At 36.7% G+C, this 22,564-nt stretch overlaps 1 protein-coding gene across 3 annotated transcripts in view; it reads right to left on the bottom strand.

Annotated features, from left to right (window-relative positions):
- NEGR1 (neuronal growth regulator 1) overlaps positions 1-22,564 on the bottom strand; it is a 922,397-nt gene that overhangs the window by 178,572 nt on the left and 721,261 nt on the right. For all 3 annotated transcript variants that reach the window (XM_036890276.2, XM_057500326.1, XM_057500327.1), the window contains exons 5-6: positions 22,126-22,246; positions 5,822-5,973 (exon numbers count right to left, since the gene is read on the bottom strand). In XM_036890276.2, coding sequence (XP_036746171.2) covers positions 5,822-5,973; positions 22,126-22,246 — 273 coding nt within the window. The remainder of the gene's footprint in view (positions 1-5,821; positions 5,974-22,125; positions 22,247-22,564) is intronic.

Consider the following 22,564-nt stretch of genomic DNA (forward strand, 5'->3'; position numbering starts at 1 on the left):
ATTATATACTATCTTTCCTTTAGTTTGTCTACCATCAATTTTGCTTTCCCCTTACTTGAGAAAGTACGTACTCTACCCAAAGTTATCCTGTTGTTGAAATTACCAACTTTGCTACTTAGATTTATAGTTCCTCTAACAGTTACAGTCTAAAGCCTACAAGCCATGGAAGACGAAGGTGTTTAAGTGACTTCATGTGAAATCAAAAGCCATTTCTTGTTTCTCTGTGAACCAAGAAAGATGTGAGAAAAGTGGCTAATAACTGAGAATGAGGGAGGCTTGCAGAAAAGCAAAAAACATGGGAAGTATGGTTCACCAAAATCCTGGATGCAGTATCTAGGCAGGAGTTGATATGCACATGGCCTTTGGGCCTATTAATCAGAAAAGAAACCCAAATTAGAACAACTGCTGCCACACCAAAGCAGATCACCGCCAGCCGGTCTTCCCTCTGTGGCCTAGCCTATAGACAAAGTAGCTTAATACCCATGTCTTTATTTCCTCATCTACTAATTTAACCTTAATCCATGGCAATGTGGCTCCTGCTGCAGTTTTCTACTTCATTGGCAAAGATCACCAATAACTGCCAATTGTCAGAGACAGCAGTTGATTTTCAGACTTTCTCTGACCATATCTGAACTGGACACTGATGCCCCTCCCGCTTCTTGAATGGGTTTCTTCATGACGCTCCCACGGCAACGATCCTCCGCTGCCGTCTCCGTCCACACTTGACCTATAGGTTTCTACAAGATGCTTCTCTTCCTCTGCATACTGCTCGATGCTGACTTTGCTTGGCTATCAGTCCTTGTCCTCTTTTCATTCTACATGTCTTTCTGAAAAATCTTATTTACTCTCATGGATGAAATTACCATCTCAGTTCTGATAACTTTCAAATCATATCTCCATTCTAGACTTTATATCCAACTAGGTACTGAACATTGCATTCAACTGAGTATGTCTTAAGTTAAACACATTTCTCTTCTTTCAATCTCCACCTTCTCCCCAAAACTAAAAGTGCTATTCCCTCTCTCATGTTCTATTCTGGTTAGTGTCACCCAAACTAAACATTGAGATTTATCTAGATTCCTACAATTTACTTCCAGTCTCTCCAGATTTGGTCACTGATTCCTCTCCTAATTATCTTTCAACTCTTTCATCTCTGCTATTCCTTTTGTGCAATCATCTTCTTGTAAGTCTAACACCTGAGTTTAGCCCTCCACATTACCTAAGAATATCTTTCAGAACCTAAATTTGTTTATATACTTCCTTCTTAAAATACTTCAAGGGCTCTGCAAAATCAGAAGGATAAAGCTCAAACTCATTTGCAGTCCTTCCTGTTCTAATTTGATCAACTTGTCCAGCCATGTCTCAGCACTCTTTTCCTACCTCTTATTGCAACCATATTAAAATACTATCGTGTCTTCATATGTATCAGATTGTTTCATACCACCATATCTTTACATGAACAGTTCCATACTACAGGATCTCTCTCTCTCTCATCACCATTAGCACACCCTGACTCGGTCCAATCGTCAAGGGTCATTTCCTCTATAGCTTTCCCTGAGCCACTGAAACTGAACTGATCATTTCCTCATTTGTGCCAGTGTGCATTGTGCTCACGATTGTTGTTGAATGAACTCTGCAAAGTTCTGCCTCTGAAAATGAAACAATGGTGGCTAAAATGGTGTTTTGAGTTGTACCTTAGTTATAATTCATATAGTGATATTACCTACTTCAGATGACAGTCTTTTCATGGCTCTCACAACTGGATTGGTCTCTCTTGGGGCTACGTTGTTACCACTGACTACACTGCATTACAGCTGTTTGTTTCTTGTATCTCTCCTCTCATTCATCTGAGAATTCTTTGAAGATGGAGTTCCAGTTCTTTTAATCCTTTTATTTTCAACGTCTAGAACAGTGCTTTGTACATTGTAGGCAGTCACTACGTATATTTAATGAACAAATGTTGCTACTGAATGAATTATCTGAGTTTCAAAATAGTACAATTATTTTATTTTTGTCTTTACTCTTTAAATTTCCTAGATATTTGAACTTCTACATTGCAAACATCATATTTAATCTGGAATTAATGCTACAAAGTCTGGCTCATGCATTGAGCAAAGGATGACATTCGAAGAGCTAGAGTTGGGACAATTATTTCTAATTTGCATACCTCTTCCTGGCTGGCCAATGACAGTTTGCCATCTAAACACTCAGTAAAGTATTGGGCAGTCTGTCATCAAATAAGGTCAGCTATGTACATATAGTTTTTGGAAATGAATTGAACTGAGTCCTCTTGAGGGATAATACATAATAACAATGGCTAGCATTTATTGAATGCTTACTTTGTTCCATTCAAAGTAAATGGTAAGTGCTTGACATATATTCATTTAATTTTTATCCTGTAGGTGGGAGTGATTATTTTACTTATTTTATAAATGAATTAACTGAGGCTTTAGCACTTAGGTTACTTACTCTAAGTCACACCTAACTGATAAGTGGTGAACTGGGGTTCACACCATGTCCTGCTTGACTCCCTTTATGTGAAACACACACGAACATTAACACCCCAAAATGTCACTATATTCCTTTTTAGATGTTCTTTGTTATAGCAAAGTTCTTAACTACAGCTCCTTGCCTTTGTGTTCTTGGTGATCTGGAAAATGTAGGTTATTATAAACCAAGAGTACACTGTAATAGCCTCAGGATTTATCCTAAATAGTTATGGATGAGGAGTCGATTCCCAGTGGCTAAAGCTCTATTAGAATGCTATTATCAACCAGTTTTTGTGTTTGGGGTGTATAAGCTCTTTGCTAGGCAACTCACATTTCTAATTATTCTGTCTCTGAGCATAGTAACTATTCAGAGATACAAGTCATGAAGGTATGACATTTAAAAAATTCATGGCATGTTCCAAACATCACCGTGTACACAGGTGGCAGACTCTTTGGACACTACTTCCTTTCTCCTGGTCAGAAGATGGACACGTTAGCTTTACATTGCACCCTTAACTCGAGGAAGGGTGAATCTTTAGTAACAGATTTTAAAAAATTCTTTTCCAGTCACAAACCAATATTAGATCAGCTCAGGACTGGTTTCTAGTCTTGGATCAGTTTAGAGGTTAAGACGCTCCTATTCATAGACCTTATAAAGATGTGACAGGAGTTCCTATCAAGGGATACGCTGTCATCATTTTATAACTTTGACAAAGCTGCCTTTCCCCATATACGATTTGCATATTCACAGAAATTGTGTTGGATAACTGTACCATTCTAGGAAATTTAAAATCCCATAACAACATGTGTTTAAATTCTCCTGAATTCCATTTTTGTATGTTTTCAGTCGAACATTGACCCCATTCATCTTTCATGCATTTAATTTGATATCTGGTATATGTTATGTCTAAACATTTATTTTAAAAAAGAGTTTTTATATATTAAATCATAGCACCTGAAAATATTAAAGACAAGTTGATAAAAACCACAAGAAGGACAAATATGCTATATGTAAAGGCTTGGGCTCTGAAGCCAGGCTTTCAGAATTCGGGTTTTTGCTTTGTTGCTTATTAACCATTTGCCTTTGGACAAGGTTTTAATACCTCATCCTCTTAGTTTCCTCTTGTGTAAGAAGGGAATTGTAGACTTTACCTTTTTGGATCATGTGAGAGTTAAAGGAGCAAACTCATATAAGGAAATCAGAATAGGATCTGATCTATATAGTAAGCCCACAGTAATGTTATTTGTAATCACTGTGATATTTCTTGTATATCTAGAGATTACAAATAGACATTCTACATCTAAAACCCCATTCATTAATCAATTTATTCATTATCCATTCAATCACTTATTCAGTACTTAATTCATTTATTCACTATAGATTTACTGATTGCTTATTAAATAGCAGGCACTGTGCTTGGTGACATGGGATATAAAATAATCAGATATTGATCTTGTATTCTTAACAAACAATTTGATGGGGAGATAAAAAAATATAAAAATTATTATTGTATAAAATAGAAATGCTTCAGATGGTATCAAACAAGAGTTATGAATATGCAGATACTTATTTAACCTTCTAGGACTATTTTCATAATTACAGACAAGATTTGCATATTATGTCTTTATGAAACAAATTAACCAAATTGCACTAGCATTTTGTAGCACCTTTACATAGAGAAAACAGTGGAAAAGATAAATCATTTGAGTCCATTCTTAAAATACCATGTTTAGAAGACTTTCAGCACTGCATTATTTCCAGATGATTGTGTTAAGGTTGCCAGAGTAAAACAAACATTTGAATAAGTGACATTTGCTCCTAATTTGTCACATTCATTAATACTTCAGTTTTGACAATAAGACTGTGATTTAGAAATATAAATAGCAAAAAGTGAATGTGTTTTTAAGCCTTAAGTTTTTCTTTACTTTGCCTTTTTAATTCATTTATTCTTTCAGGTTCTTGAATATTTAAGCCATTTAAAATATTAATGACATACCAAAGAAGTATCAATATTTACATTAAATTGGAATTCATACTGCTCTATAATATTTTCAATAGTTTATTTTATTCATAATTACACTAAATAAATCATCCTCAGGGAAGAAACTTAAACAACTATATTATACTATGGCTATTTCATGGAAAACAATTTTTTTCTTTCAGAGTGGGGCTACTAAGAAATATTAAGTAATAATGAGTTGGAAAAATGAATGATGTAATGTTTTAAAACTATATATAGAACAAATCATTTTCAAATGATCACTTTCTATTAACAGCAAACCAATATGATTTAACATCAGAGGTTCTCAAATCGTGGTAATTCAAAGTTCATAAATCATGACACTTGTTATTATAGCATATTTTAAGTAGTAAGACTATTACACATCCCATCCCCATTTCTGAAAAAATCCAAATGACCATGTTTGTGATGGACTATGTAATATGTGCATTTTCCAGAGACAGCTTACTATCATAGAATGGTAACACAAACATATATATGTCAGTGTATTATAAAAATATTAACTATAAAAGATAAGAATGATTCGGATAACTTTGTGGAACTGAAAATACAGTGTACTTTCTGTAGTCTTCTTTGAACATTTTGAGATACTTTGTACACGAAAATCAGGAACATTTCATGGTTATAACAATTTGTTGGCTTATCAGCTTCTAGAAAGCACTAACATTAATGCCGGAGAAAACACTGCCATAGGTATCTCTCCCTCCAACTAATCCTTTTTCTCATTTCCAGTCCTTACCAACTAAGGTACAGGAGAAATATGGTATTTATTTTAGTAAAACCTCAAGTTGCATTTCAATGTACAGTTTTGAGTAAAATATTATCTATGTAAATAAAATATTTTGTACATGATCATTTACTATTTCATTTTATACATGACATGTGAAATTCTAGCTATTCCACCAAGGTGAATGTCTAAAGAAAACCAACCAAGAGTAAATTCAAACCAAATTAATCTATGTCTATAGATAATATAACACTTTTTAAAAAACAGAACCAAACAAGAATGTACAAACCCCCACCAAACCAACTGTCTTCACTCAGAGGACATTTTTCAGTGGACCCTCTTATATATATATATTTTCCCCTCTTCTCAGGTCTACAACATTTTTCTAAACACATGTAGACTTCAAAAGGGATTGTAAAATTCTCAAACACCCATATTATTCTGGCACCAAGTTTCCTCTGTGTAAGGAACGTGTCACATCAGGCTGAGCTCTAAGATGACCATACTCCATTCTCAGGTTTTACCTACTGATGGGCAGGAGCCAGTGCCCCCAGGGATCGTTTTGGCAACACTGAGTTACTTACGGTTGAGAGGCAGACTCGCATTGGTTGTGCCTAGCTTGTTGGCAGCCACACAAGTATAGTTGCCGAAGTGCTCCTGTGTCACATTGGTAACAGTGAGAATGGATCTTGTGCTAAAATTTTGAATAATAATTCCTTGTTGGCCATTGAAGAGCCTAGGAGACAAAATAAACTCTAGGTAAACATGTGTTGTGAATACCATTTTCGTGTTTATCATAGATGGGGTTGTCATGGCAACGCATAGGCAGTTCGATCACACTGGTTTTAGCATATCATGTGATAATGGTGCAATTATATTTCCTCACCTTAGTAAATATTGGGGAGGAGAAGTTGTAGAGCTGTAGACTGTTCCTATGGGATTATTTTCGCTGTATAACAAACTGAGCTTAGATATCCACATGTCCTATTTCTATACATTGATCTGCATTTTAGAAAATTAAACACACCACAACAATGACGTCTCATACGTTAAAGTCAAGGAGTAAAGTGAATTAAATATAATGATTCCATTAAAAACACAAACTGATGGTTTCTAGAAAGCTAGTTAGGATATTCCTAGGTCATTTCAGATGATATTCTTGGATAACTCTCATGAAAGTTAACTGTGATAGGATGGTTTTGAGTCTAGGGTGAGCACCACTTTCTGCTTCTACATACAACCCAGACTGATGATTTCCTGTTAAAACTAGAAAAGAGCAGCAGTAAGTATTGGGGAGAGCATTTAAAGTTGAGCTGCATCTCTGCTACATTTTAGAAATGTGCCTGGGAAAGTCCTTTAATCTTTCTGAGCCTCAATATAGGATTCAATTTTAACTATTCCACCCTGACTACCCAACAGTCTCTCTCCAGATTTAACCAGCAGAGGTCCTCACTCCCCTCTCAGTGCTCACTGTGCCCACTCCTACTTCACCCTTCCAGCCCTTCCAATGATCTGCACACAGTGGTCACCATCCCCTTCCATCTCTGCCAGCCAGATCCTTCCCTCCTCAATTAGGTCTGACCTATGTCCTGTCTCTTTTATTCTAATGATTCTTAAATCACTCTTCTTCTCTCTCTCTGCATGTTTCTCTTAAATTGTTCTGGGATTTATAAAACCAAAATCATGTTCTTGTGTTGTTCTAATAGTTTCCACGCATACAAGTCTTTTTAACCCGAACAAATGAAATTATTTTAAACTCTTCAAAAGGCAGGGCCATAGGGCCACACTTTGTTTTATATTTGAGTTCTACATAACACTTAATAGTGGGATCCTTGGTATCCTACGTACGTAATAGCTCATTAGGTCGATGGAGCCAGGCTGACATCTCCACAACACAGGGATGAGTAAGCCCCTTTCAGTGTCTGCTTCAGGAAATTCTCCCTCTCAATATGAATTCTGCTATAAGGAGTATGCCAGCCAGATAATAACTTCTCCCTTACTAACCCAAAGTTTACTGTGAAAAAGATACGCTGATCACAATATGGGCTATGTAAACTTCAGCTCAAAAGACATGGTAGATGGGAGTTTTCCCTCTTTAATGTGTTCAAGTTTTATCACTAAATATTTATTTAATCAAGAAGATGCTAATAAATGGCATTCCCCTGAGAGTTTAGGTTGAACTCCTTTGCATTACATTATGTGACTTGCATCTGAATTTAGGTAAAATGTACTGTAGTTAAATGCAGATTAAAATAAGCAGCCAAGCTTGATTACTATGGGAATTACTTATATTTCATGTAACAGCTGAATTTAACTTAACCAAAACCCCAAATTTAATCATATTAATAAAACTTTGAGTTGAATAAACACTGAAAAACTTTAGTTTAAGCACTAAACTTAAGGATCTTCAAATCTAACACATAAAATAGGGCATAAAATAGCAAAGATATGGCAGTTTTTACTCTTCTGTCTCATTTGCAGATCTATCAATATTTAGGCCAACATCTCACACTGACCACTGAATATTTTTCTGCATCATACCAATAACTTTATTTTTACTACTTAGTGTATGTTACATGTAAAAATTCAGTTTCATTGTCCTGAGAGCATCAGCACCAGGGCTCAAATCAATTTGCCCTGTCTAGACTATGGATACATTCAGAAAAATCCCTAGACTACGATATCAAATCCCTGATGTGCCCCATCTACCAAAGCCAGGATTCATTTTGCTGCTAAAGAATTGAGAGGAAATTAGTCATGGTGTTCATTTGACTAGACTCTGGGGAGAAAATCTCAAGGGAGTATATTCAGTTACATCATGGCACTGTTTGCTTATGTTCCTTATGACTGTATTTCTGAGCTGGCTTCCAATTCTGTGCCCTGTAATGGACATGAAGGCAAAGCCCCAAGATGGTGCTGAACCATGCATTGTATCCATGCTCTGTATGTGTAGGACTACTTCTGGCCTTTGGCCAGCAGTGTTATCTGCATCCTTACCAGAATGGCACATTAGCAGGAGCAAACTGCTGCTTCCAGCCTGGCAGGTGATTATGGCCAAAAGAAAGAAAAGTATCTTCCCTAGGAGAGATTTTCTTCTCTCTAGAAGAAGCTACCTCTCTGAGCTTATTGGAAAAGTCCAAAGTTACTTTCTTCTATACTTGGAAGTTTTAGACAGACTTACTCTTCAAATACCATTTAAGAATCCGTCTTCACTTGGTAAATGGCTGGGACAGTTTTTCCAGAGCTGCCCTTTGGGGGAGAGTGACTTTGAGATTATGTATTACTATGGAGGCTGCCTCTGTGATTTTCTTGCCAAGATCCTAGGGCTGGAGTGGGGAGGGGGGCTTACACAGCCATTCAAATCAATTCTAAAAATAGTCATTAATTCTTACAAAGTTAGTTCTTTGCTAGGTTAGTAGGTACTAGGCCAGGCTACACATGATTTTTGAAAGTCTTTGAAGGTTCTTGAGAAGCTCAAAGCTGAAGAAAAGAATCATACATATAAACAGGTGTTTACGACATAGGGTATTTTCGTCACAATTGCGACTCCATTAAGAAGAATGCATCTACCCTTAGTTATTGGATGTAGAAATTTGAGCCACACCAAGAAGTTTTATTATGTATGGTCTATACATATATGTAATTTTACTCCATAACTGATGGCACTTTTTCTTTATGAAACAGATTTATCCCAATACAGTTGGATAAAATTACATTTCCTGTAAAGAAAACCATTCTTGTTTTTTGTATCAATGAAAACATGTATTTGACAAATTGAATTATTATTCTGTGTTAGAGAAAATTCTTGATAAGTTTCACGCGGGCATGTATGAGAGTCTTCACAGAATGTCCTGGCCCACTGGGTTTTTCATATCCATCTCAGACTTGACACCGGACTTCCTTGAATCAGTGATATGAAATCTGAAAGTGACAACTCAAGCAAGAGTTCATGATCCACCCTGCAATAAAACCTGAGAACTAAATCTAGAATATTGCCTTATTTGGAGTTTCTCTCCTTTCCCTAAATATTTAGCTCTTTCAAGTTCTAAGAGAATCATTCTTGTATTGACTTAGGTTACAGAATGAGAGACATTTTCTTGTAGTCCTTTCCCATAAAGAAAAAGAAACTAATTCTGAGCTAGGAGCTAAATATGGCATTCCTTTCCTTAGCTGTAGATCATCAGCATATGGCGGCTGCTCAGAAATGCGTGGTCATTTTTATTTTTTGCATTTTTATCACTCAGTAGACCCTCCTGACTATGAGATCCTTCTGTTGCTGTGGACCCTGCTGTCCTGGCACCCTCTGCCACCACTAGGAGCTTGGTCCTCACTGCTATGATCTAAATTCTTGTGTCTCCCCCCAAATTTGTATGTTGAAATCCTAACCGCAAAAGGTGATGGGATTAGTAGGTAGGGTCTCTGGGAAGTGCTTAAATTGTGAAGGTGGAACCCTCATGAATTGCATTAGTGACTTAGAAAAGAGGCTCCAGCAATATCCCCAGCCCCTGCTGGCATGTGAGGATACAATGAGAAGCCTGTGACCCAGAAGAAGACCCTCACCAGACCACGCTGGCACCATGGTCTTGGACTTCCAGCCTCCAGAACTGTGAGACACATTTCTGTTGTTGATAAACTACCCAGTCTGTAGCATTTTGCTACAGGAGCCCAAATGAACTGAAGACCATTGCCCTTACTCTTCTTCTTGCTGCCTTTTGCTGAAGCCTCGTGCCATCTGTGAACTGCAGGCTATCTGCACTGCCAGCAGGTACTGCCAACACATAAGTGACACAGCCTGAGCAACTAGTAGCTCTGAATTAGAATAGTCCTTTATATTGTTAATTGTTGGTGAGAAGTAGCACATAGAAAGCATGCTAATAACTAGGGGTGCTTATACATGGGACTCATGAAATGCTCACAAGCTTTATAATCATATTGCTATCAAGCCTGGCCAGAATGGCCCATAGCAAACATCACAGCAGCAAAACTGACTACATAGCCATTGGCATTTATTGCTAAGATGGCAAAAATAAATTGAGCAGTAAGACCAGACCTCATCCATTTTATATATAAATCCAGCATCACTACACATTTTGGGACTTATGTTTACCATCTGCCTTTCCAGGTAAGAAGTAAAATTGAATACTTCAAGGAAAACAAACTTTCAGGTGCAAACCTTCACAGAAACACATCATTGCTAATATAGAAAATATAGATAAGTGTATCAGACAACATTCAAAATATTAAAATCACTTGGCATAGGAGTGGGAGAGCCACGCAAATGATGATATATCTTTTATCAGACCAGAATTACATGGCAATACAATTATATATTATATAACTGGGTAAGATTAATATGGTCTAACTGATCTTTGGGTATTAGCATAGTAGAGATGTAAGACAGTAGGGGAAGGAAGATAGTTCTTGAATCATAAGACATATTTACAAAGAAAAGGAAGGTTACTTCCAACAATGGATTGCAGACTTATGAATTCCAAGAGGTTTTATGAGCTAAACATATACCTCAAAAAAAGAGCTTTAGAAGAAGTCATGGGTGATGCTAGCACTCTGATAGGGTCTTAATGGAAATAAAGTTTTATTTGGTCATCAAATGATAATTAAATGCCTCCTGTGCTTAAGGCACTGTTTTAGGAACCAAAGGGGAAGAGAAAATATGTCACAGTTACTGTCTGAAGGACCTTAGCTACACTTGAAACTCAGAAGATGACACTGAGATGGCATATATGCCCTTGCACAGCACATTTCATTATGCTTCTCTCAATGACAGAATTCTAGCTCTATCATATATATTTTCACTCTGTCATGGCTGCATTTCTAGTATTTTCAGTATGAGCAGTAATGCTTTATACATGTGGAAAATGCTAGCTGTTCTCAACACATTTATGGTAGAAGTAACATGGCATTAAAAATTTTCAACATTGTCCAAAAACACTGATTTTAAGAGTATGGGAAACTAACTTCAGGAAACTAAGCATTTTCAAATGCATATCGACTAATCTTTATAGCAACCCTGTGGGACTAGCATTATTAGTCCCATTCTACAGATGAGAAAAAAGAAGATTAGAAAGATTAAGTTAATTTGTTTTCTACCATCTGATAAGTGGTAGAACCAAAATTCAAATCCAGGTCTTCTGACTATTGGCATCCTACCAAAGTAGCAACTGGAATTCAAAACATCAAGTAGAAACCAGGATATTGCATTTGAGTTTGAAGTGACAAGTCAGGCATCATAGGTTCAAGAAAATCAAGTCAAGCCAGGGAATAAAACTAAGGAGGCTAAGTAATTGAGTAATACATGGCATCCTTTCTAGTAAAGCCAGATCCAGTCCATGGGGTGAATCTAATGGGGTAGAAAGTCAAAACAAAAATGTAGGGTTCAGTTCAGGGAGCGATCTGGAGATTTCTCTGCATCAGAGGCTCCTTAATTAGCTACTTGGAGTTTAGTTATGCCAATCAGTGCAGCCTTTCACAGCAGCTGTCTTTGGCCTCTAATGAAGCCAGCCTTCCAGGCTCCTCACAGACCAAAGATGGGAAGCATGAGTTGGACTCTTTCTCCCTCTTCAGACTAACTCCTCTGACACACATACCTCAGCATCAATTATTGTTTTTCTTCCTGTAGGTTCACTAAGTATTTGGATGATAGTGAATCTCTCTCCATAGTTTATAGGAAGAATATACTCAAGGATGACTGAAGAATACAACCTAGATGAGTGGAAAGAATACAATATTTTTAAGTAAGTCCAAAGTTGCCTTTAAAATTTCAGTCCTAGTGATGCTTTGGAGTTATTGTGTTATCACTAATTTGGTCAAATCATCTTCACAACTTAAAATACTTTTCTTTATATACCATCTCAGTTATAAGTTTTCACATATTTGTGTGACTTGATTACTGTCTGTATTCCCCATTAATTCCATTAGGGCAAGGTTCCTGGCTGGTTTCATTATTCACTGTTTTCTAAGTATGTAGGCACATAGTATAGTGCTGGGCACTTAATAGGTAGGTACACAGTAAGTACTGCATACTTGATTGAATGAATTATGTCTACATTTTTTTGATGCTTAGTTTTTTTCATTTTTGAAATGGGAAAAATGAAGCCAACCTTAAAGTGTTGATGTATAAATGTTTTTAGATATATAAAATATAATATCTATGCACCTATATATATATATATATATATATATATATATATATACACACACACATATATCAAAGGTAGTAGGCACTAGATATATGATAGATGTTATTATCATTCAATGATAGGGTCTGTTTTTTACACAGAACAGATACATTTCCTCTCAGATGGCAGCAAAATATTAAATATTGAGCATACAGGAAATTATTTTTAAAGAAAAGATCTAGGAGAGTGACTGAAAAGATCATGGCATCATGATTTCAAGATGTGCTAAACTCAGTATCAATTACATGTGCATTATCCAACTCATCTTGCCTTTTCACAGATGTGCAGGGCAGATTAAAAAAAATGTAAAAAGTAGGAGTAGGAACTGCTAGATACCAGAGAGAAATGAAAATTTCTGTGAACATGCTGCTATAGCAACCTGTCGGCTTACTGTGCTGCTTGGTACTTAAGGCTTGAAAACAATATAGTATCATTTATTCCTAGGAACAGGCTGAAGAATATCATGCATCAGTGTCTCAGCCCCAAGGGGTATCTATCTTTAGTTGCACCTTTGAATAAATTAATGTTATTATAATATTATAATATTATATAATATATATATATATATATATATATATATATAATATAAAATTATAATATTAGGACATTTTAATGATTTTAGACTTTATTAGGCTATTTAAAATGTATGTCTTGTTTACTTTATCAATTTTAATGAAATTAGTAATTTTAGATTAGACACCTTTGAGCTGCCTTACTTGTGACAGTGTGATTCATTCAGAGAGGATATTGCCTTTTAACCTTACATCAAATAAACAAAGGCTACCGTGCAGGTGTCCATCCTCCCTGGACTGCAGTGAGGCTTGTATCCCTGACAGCCTGGCCTATGACTAGATTTCTCCCCTTTGGTTTAAATGCTTTTCTAATATCAATGTGCCCTTGATTTTAATGTCAAATTTCATCCCACAATATACCAACACAACCATTTTGCAGAAACTACTACATTTACAAAAAAAGAAATCCTGGAAAGTCAGAATTGAGAACAGAGACCAAGAAATCAGCTTCCTTTCTGTAATAAAATACTGGGTTTACAGTGTCCTACAATCTAAGATGATGGGGTACATTTGTATTAATATTCTCTCATCAATCTGAAAGTGTATTAAAATAAGAATGGCTCTATACTTCGTTGCTATTCAAAGACTGCAACTCATCCTTGCAACAGAGTGTGTTCAGAACACCATGTGAGATGCTGGGAACTCAGTGGTGACCAGGCTGAATCCTCACTCCCAGGTAGGTTATATATTAGGAGGACAGATGATGAGAAAAAAAGATGAGTATATTTTAAAAAGTGCTTTGAAAGAGGTGAATGCATGGGAGTACATCTGGAGAGCTTCCTCTCCTAGTAGAAAAGGCTCAGGGTAGTTTTCCAAGAGCAAGTGAAATTGGAATTGAGACTAAAGGACCAGTGGAAGGCAGTCAGTCAAAGGAAGCCAGGGATGGGTGTGAGTGTGTATGTGTAAGGGGCTTATAAACAAAGACTCCAACATATCAAGAGGCCTGAAAGACAGAGGTCATGTCACAGTTTGGGACCTAAAATATTTCTGGATGGCTATAGCCCCTGTTGTGAGATGGTAAATGGCAAGAGTCACAACAAGAGAGGTGAACAGGGGCCAGAACATGAAGGTTTTCCATGCCATACTGTGGTATTAGGATTTCATTCCAGGGACTACCAAGAACCACTGGAGGGATAAGAAGCAAAGGTGGAAAGATCAGATGTTTTTTTGGAAATATTGTTTTGAATTTTAAAAACACAACAAAAATCCAGCTGTTTACTAGTACACTGTGTATGCAGTATTACCACCTCGATTTTAGTATATCCCTAAACTCAGCACAATCTCTCCTAAATCTCTTTTCCTGTGCTCCCAGCCTCAGCGAATGGCTTCACCATTCACCTTGTTATTGAGACAGGAACCTTGGAATCACCTTCAAATTATCCTTTCCATGTATCTAATCAGTCACTGAAATATAAAAATGCTGCCTTTTCTCTCTCCTGCTTTTCACCTGTACAGCCAATACCTAGTTTAAGCCATATTTTATATCTTCCTCACTCATTCCTCCCAACTGTTCTGAGAAATATCTTTTGAAGGCAAGGTGTGGATCATTTTACTACTCTTGAAAACTCCTTCAATGGCTTCTCAATACCTATAGAATCCAATCTGAATGTCTTATGTGACAGTTAAGAACCTCCAAATCTTGCTTTAAGGTGCCTTTCTAACCCTACCTCCTATTATACCTGACTTCAAATCTGTACCTCAAGGCATAAAAAATAACCTCTCCACATATGCTTATGTAACATTAGCCATGTTCTTTCCATGCCTGTGATCATTTTTGACCTCTTGCAACATTTGGAAATATTGTTCATTTGGTATCCAGCACAAAAGTGACCTTTCACTGAAGCATTTGTTAATGTTCTGACTTGAATTGAATGGACTCTTGTGTATTTTCTAAGATTTGACTTAGAGTTCCCTTAGGATCTTCTTGCTGAGTACATATTTCATTTTGGTAACTTTCATGACAAGCCATAAACTCCAAGTCAGGGGATGCAAACTGGAGGTGGTCTACTCTCAGCTTGTTTGGCCCAAAGTTTTAAATATAATACTATACATATATGTGTTACATGGACATGTATTCTCAGTCCCTAGTATTAAAGTGCTCCCATTTGTTTCACATTATTTGCCCTTTGTCGCCCAAGCCTTGGATGAAAAGTTATCACAGGGGTAACAGAGTTGCACTGGTAAGACTTCAGTTATGAAAAGGAGTGAAATTTATCAGAATGAAATTAAATAAATAAATAAGAGACAACATTAGAAAGGCCAGTTCCTTATAATAATGCAAAGACTTAGTTTCTTTTCAAATTTTTCAAATTATCTTATAGATAAGTGCTTAATGCTTGTTTGTTGAATGAAGAAGTATAATCTCAGATCAGCAGGGAACTTCATTTTTAGTGGGTGGTAATGAGGTTGTTTCCAGTACATTTCTAAATCAAAATATGTAACTGCTTACTCTTGTAAGAATGGCCTTGCAAATGAGAGTATGGGGAGGGCTGGGAGAGGATTAATTGAATAGTTAGAGTTGTGGTATAAAATTTAGAAGAGGAATATCTTAATACAATAGTTGGGAGGTTAGGGGCTTGCCTTTCTTTTCGTTCGTTAAATTACTTTATTGAGGTATGATTGACATATATAAACCTGTACTTACTTAATATATACAACTCAGTGACTTTGGGGATAAGTATATGCCAGCGAAACCATCAACACTGAGGCTATAAACATATCCACCACCTCCCAAGATTTCTTCAAAATTGATCTTACTTCCCATTCTCTACTTGCCTTCAACAAGACATTTCATCTTTGTAAGATAAAGTATTTTTTTCTCAGGCATAATCTACTTAGAATTATGCAAGGAATGGGTAAGATAGTATACAGTGAGTTATATAATATCTGTTGTTAGGACTGCAAAGTCAGTATGTCATTAAATTTGCCCTTGAAAATGCTTTAAAGTTTCTTACACTAAGCTAAAATACTTTACAAGAGTCTCTAAAATGGGGGGGCAAGTACCCCAAGGTGGGTACAAAGTGACCTTTGGAATATAAGAAGAAAATACTAGCATATCCATTTATGTTGTATTTTTTTCTCATTAAAAATTTTTTATCTGTTTTAGATCATTTAATGCTTGTAATATACTAGTTCAGAAATGCAGACACATAATTTACAAATAAGTATGCATATATTGGTATTTTTGCTAAGTTTTACATTTTACTCATAGGAATACATATTCCAAAAATATCATGGTCCGCTGTTTCACATCACTGTCCGTGGTTGGCCACAAGATGAAATTATTGGCTTTGTTTTAGAACCATGATATATCAAATACACATCTTCAACATGTGAATATCACTTAGGATGGAGAGATACTCACACTCTCAAAGGTATTAGGGAATGAAAACCAACTGAAGAAGAAGCAAAGTATATCTCTCTCATCGTAGGTCTTTCTGAAACTTATGTACTGAGTACAGAAGTAAGTCCATGCCATTTAAATTATTACTATCATTTATTTTTCTCTTCTTTTCCTGTGTTTCATGCTGCACCCGAAGCTTGAAGAGTTGACTCTATATAAGCAAAATGTAAAATGTGCACATTTTGCAAAGCTACCATATATGAAAATGCTTTGAAAATCATAATGTGTTATACAAATGTAATATATTCATAACTTTGACATAAGTGAATTACATGAAAAACAGCAAAGAAAGAGGTTCACTGAAGACACAGAAATATTTTAACTCATTTTTCTGGTTGGCTTGAAAATAATAAAAGGGAAGAAAACTCTCTCTTTTTCATATCCTTCATCAAAGTGAGTAACTCAGATGAAATTTATGGCCTGTCTAGATGATCAGGTAGTAAATATCTAGAATAGGAAAATAGGATAGGAAAGGTCACTCCACTTCATTATGATTTCTCACTTCTGCAAAGCCAAGAGAGTTCATCTCACCTCCGTAAAGCCAAGAATGAAAAGTCATCATTCCCTAAAGTGAGAGCCTAACCTGACTGAAAAAGGTCCTCATACATCTGTAAAGTGAACATGGCATACTCTTCCTGGGTGATTTTAGGCATTTTCCTCTCCATTCATTGTACCTGTATGCATCTGCGCATGCATGTTTTATGCACATAAATAATTAATCCTTTACAACAAGGCAAACTGGTAACGATTGTCACATTTCCTCTGAAGCATTCTGAAGTGAGAGGTGTGCTGACATATTTGTTGTAAAGAACGACAAAAACACACAGACTAAATTTGAAATTCATTGCTTAAAATGTCAAAATAGTACAGGTTCTCAGCATCAAATACAAAATATTCCATTCTTTAGGTACACATTTGTTTTTTAATTGATACATTGATCATTTTTTAACATTTTACGAGGTATTTGTTTTTCTTTCATGGAGGTAATTTGTATCTACCTCATTTGTAACTTTGGCATCCCTATCTTACATTATGATGGAGGATTAAGAAAGAAACCCTGTTGCAATAGAAGAACTCCAAAAAGCATTGCTACCATTCGCCATTCGTTCTGAAAACAGACAAAGTGAATAGAGTACTATTTTAAAAGGCCTGGAGCTGTTAAACACATCATAAGAAACCAGAAGGCATGTGTTTTGAGGCAGCAGGCTTGGTTTTGAGGAAAGCTAAAAAAAGGAGGGAATTCAACCAAGCAAACAAATAGCAAAATTCTGATATAAGACAGATGGTAAGGCCATCTTCACAAAGTGATATAAAACCCAGGCTTTTGCAATACCTATGGAAATGTTAGTCTGTTCCAATTTAGTTTATTCTTTTAGTCTCAGTCCTGAGTAAATGTACTGCTCTCAAGCCACAGGTTAACTTAACGTCATGTCCTCAAAGATGTGCTTTGTCTAACAGTTCTTTACCTGTTCTGAGAGTATCTTTCACTGCAAAGAAGTATATTCCTTTTACGCAGCCTTCTCTATTATCAAGAAAAACAAAGTTAAAATTTTTGGCCCTCTGTGTAATTGAACTCTGAACTCTAATTTTTCCAATCTTAAATGTATACGGAGTAAAATTAAGTCTATTAAGACTATCCTCTGCCACATATGCTGAAAGAGACTATCATGTTAAAAAGTAACCGTTATATATCAAGGGATAGTATTTTAGTAACAAACATGATTTTCATCATTCACAAGATACTTATGTAAACAGTACAGTAAACTGAAGGTCAAATGGCTAATATTTCTAATACAAAACTAATGACATCATCCAAGAGGGAGACTGTGCAGGATTTATCTTCAAAGATGGCATCTGATGATTCTCACCTCTTGATACTCATGTCCGTGTGTTGCCCCTCCCACACAGAATAGGGTCACCTTTTGTAACCAATAAGATACTGCAGAAATGACACAGCACGACCCTGAGTCTAACTTACCAACAATTTCTATCTACCTTGCTCTCTCTTGGATCACTCGTCCTGGGGGAAGTCAACTGCCACATCGTAAAGACAGTCAAGCAGCTCTGTGAGCAGGTCCATGTGGGATTAACTGAGGCCTTCTGACAACAGTCAGCATAACTTGCCAGGCACGTGAGCGAGCCACCTTGGAGGCAGCTCCTCCAGCTCCAGTCGAGTCTTCCAAGGACCAGCGCCAGGTAGCACGTGACTGCAGCCTGCTGAGCCACCCTGAGCCCTACCTGTCCAGACAAGTGGCTCCCGGATGCCTGACCCACAGATTCTGTATGAGGTAATAAATGCTCCCATATAAGCCTCTAAGTTTTGGCTTAATTTGTTACTCGGCAATAGGTAAATAATCAAGGCAGTATACGCGGGAAGGGGCCCGGCCTAGAGGCTGACAAAGCCACAGCATGTGTCCTGATGGCATCTTCACACAGAGTGCTCTTGGGTCGGTCAAGTATCTTGTGTTTCATTTTGTGATAAGTAAATTGAGGATAACGAATTGTACCTCATGGAGGTCTAAAGAATAAATGAGATAAAATAAATGAGATAAAAATCACTGAAAAGTGGTTTGTACTCAGTATTTGTTTTAAAATTGGGCTTAGTTGTTTTTTTCTTTTTTAAGGTTTTCAAGCAGATTATTCCCAGTACACAGAAATGGATTTTATAGGATGAGAAGAACCGTAGACAGAAATAAGCCCAGGAATATTCAGGGATTGCTTCTCTTTTATTTTATTGGTTTGGTTTACTTCTTATATTTATTTGAATAAAGACCTGGTTTTAAAGATCTTGACTTAAGAAAGATGAGTTTTTACAAACATTCCCTTAAGAGAGTAAGTTATTTTTGAATGTTTTTGTAAGCCCCAAGTATAAAAGATCTCTAGGAAATAAAACTCCTGATCTTATAAAAACTCTGCTCTACTCTGACAAGGTCTCTTAATAGCTTCATGTTCCCTTAGCAACCTTGAGGTCAAGAAAACTACTTGGAGGCATTCCGTATCTGTTTCTTCTGTGTGTCTACCCTCACTCCATTATTTCTGTGTCTCTGAATAAACAAATCGGGAAATGATAAGTGTTTATATGTATAGTCTTTTATTTTGCTAATTCATAAATGACCTACAATGCCTTTACCCTTGGCTTTTAACATTGATATTTCAAATCATTCTTGATAGACTCTGAAGTACCCTGATCTATACTAGGTGGTGTAGTATAAGTGTTAAATCCACAGATTCTGCATGAAGATTTATAGGACTTTTTGAGTTCAAATCCTAGCTCTGCCATTACCTTTACGAACTTGTGCAAGTTACTTAAAAACACTCTGTACTTTGATTTTCCCTAAGCAAAAGGTGAGAATAATAATAGTATCTATATTTATAGGTTTTTTGTGACTATAAAATGTTAATATTAATAATTTAGAATGTTGCCTGTCAAATAGCAGGTACCTGTTACATCGGTAGCTTTTCATGTTAATGAGATAAATACCGAGCGGCCTGGGCCCTGAAGGTAGCATGGTAGTCACTTAGTGAGTATAGCAACAATTAATTCAGCAACCAGAATTCTTCTCACTCCTACCCCATGCATGTACTCAGTATGCTTTATTATAGCTTTGAGATGGATTTGTATGTTCTAGTGGTATATGAAAGTTTGGATATTTCTTCAGCTATAACCCTAAAAAGTGATAAATGTACATTTCACTCTGAAATGAAAATATGTTTGCCTTTGACAAATGCATTTGATTTTCACAGCTCCTAGATTTTCTCCAGGTATGTGAATGTGTTGGGGAGGAGCAATGATTGAGGAGAATCAATCTACCTTTTTTTAGCAGTGATTCTAAACTCCTTTGAAAATCTCATAACAGCTATGTTCTATCTCCATCTCCCTAGTAGGAAAAAAAAATCATCGAAGCTATGACTATGGACACCAATTGTCCCTTTGCTGTATTTGCTATAGGCAAAGAAAGTGGACTGAGGATTATTGTAGCCTTTTGTGACAATGCCTGCTGAATCTAGGAAAGAGGAAGAGCAAAAATAAAAAAATCAGGATATCACAAAATAGCGGAAACAAAATGGACTTTAACAAAAGAGTTCCCACTTGTACTACTAAGAATAATTCTGTTTCTTAGCTTTTAAGAGAGGTATGACACAGATTCAAAAGTTTATGTCATTATTTAAACTGTACTTCGTGGAGAACCAAGGATGTGGGGGGCTGGGGCACCTGCAAGGGAGTCCTATTGGAAGAGAGGGCTCTGAAGAGGGGGAAGTGAGGCTCCATTCATCTACCAGAGAAGAGCTGCTTTCAGAGATATTACTTTCTGGGCTTCCAAATAAGATTGTATTTGAGCTACAGATTTCATAAGTTTCAGAAGACTGAGAACCACTCTTCCAGATGTTTGTCCACATTAATGATCACAAACTGGAAACATCTCAACCTGGATTATCAGAAACTGAGAAAGGTTCATATGGGCAGATACAGAATCTTGTAGTGTGGGGATAATGGTGACCACAGACAAGTTTATCTATGTACATAAAAACATGGGGGCTACCATAAAGCCACAAAGGGGCAGATTTGGAATCAGTAAAAGTATTAGTAAAAAGAATTAAAGATTGAACACCCCAAATTGCAGAAGAAATTGCATATAAAATAGTTGCAAAATATTTTAGGTAATACCAGAGTCAGTTATTCAGAACAAGTGGGACGGTTAATGGGGATATCCTTTTTTACTGAGGCTGATGTTGAAAAGGGAGGATATCTTCCATACATCCTCTTTTGATTACAGTTCAAGAAAAAAAGTGCCTGCTTATGTCACACTCATTCTCAACCCCATAAGTATATTTTGAACCATTAAGAATTGCCAGTATTAGCTTTTTTAACTAAAAAATGGCAATTGAATATGGTCCAACCTAACATTTTCTTGAATAATTCCTCCCTAATTTTGATGAAAAAAAAAGTATAAATACCATCCCCTCTGCATTACATCTTTCAGTTAACCCACAGGTGCCCGAAGCTTCTTTGACAGCTTGGCAAGAACAGCTGAAGAGGTTTGAATGAGACACTGGTTGAAAGTACAGAGAGAGTAGTCAAGTCTTGTCTTCTTCCCTCATTCAACAGCTCTAGCTGAGGCTTTCTGTGGCTCCTCAAGGGGACAATAATGCAGAACTGAAGTTAGAGTAGCCCTAAAATCCCATTAGTCAGTTTTTAACCATGTACTTAATCTCTTCTACAGCCTCTATAGTGACAGAATATCTAAAACACAGTGTTCTACAAAACAAATGTTAAAATGTCTAGTGGGAGAGTAAGCGGGTGAAAGGGTTGAGGCTTATCAAGGAAGCCAGGCAGCGGCCGCAGCTTTGATTGCTTTTGGAGGGCACTCATGGAAACTGCGCCCCAGTCTTTCAAGAGCTGGTTTACTTCCCATGTAAACATGGCTGCCAGCAAGAGCAATAGGGTGCTGGCTTGGAAGGCAAGAGAAAAACTGAAATGCATCAGTCATGGGGGATTTGCAGGCATTTCTGAGATCATATAAACCAAAGTGGACATTTCTTCTGGATGTTATTAGCTACTCATCCCTCCCACGTGGACCCCTTCAGTTTGACTGCCTCTGAGGAGGCTGCTGAGAATCATTCAAGCCAGTTAAAGAAACTGCTTCAGGTAAGTATCTGAAACACAAACACATTAGCTTAAAGTGCTTGAAACACAGTAGTAATCACAAAGTCCTTACTTCTTCTCTCCCTTGTACCATTCAAAGGCCGGAGGCGGCACACCTGCTCCTTCACATCTGATCAGTCCACTGCGTCCAGGGGCCACTGTGCCAGATTTAATTTCCTGAATTGTAGGAGCAACTGAAAAAGAAACAAAGAAACTGGTGGGTAAGTAAAAATAATCTTCAGCAGAAATATAACACACATATTTTTATTCCTTCTATATTCAAAGCAATCTTACACCTCATAGGCCAATGCATCATATCTTCAGTATTTTATGCTTCTAATACAGGACCAGTCATTTTCAGCTTCATTTTTCACATTGGACAATAGATGAATGTTCCCAGGGAGTACAGAGTAAATGTAATACATTCTGGCCTTGCTTCCTATTGGAAAAATGGCATTTTTGAGGAGAACACTTCATCTGTACTCCAGTCAAACTACACTCCAATAACAACT

Source organism: Manis pentadactyla, chromosome 4, assembly GCF_030020395.1.
Source record: "Manis pentadactyla isolate mManPen7 chromosome 4, mManPen7.hap1, whole genome shotgun sequence".
Taxonomy (NCBI): Eukaryota; Metazoa; Chordata; class Mammalia; order Pholidota; family Manidae; genus Manis; species Manis pentadactyla.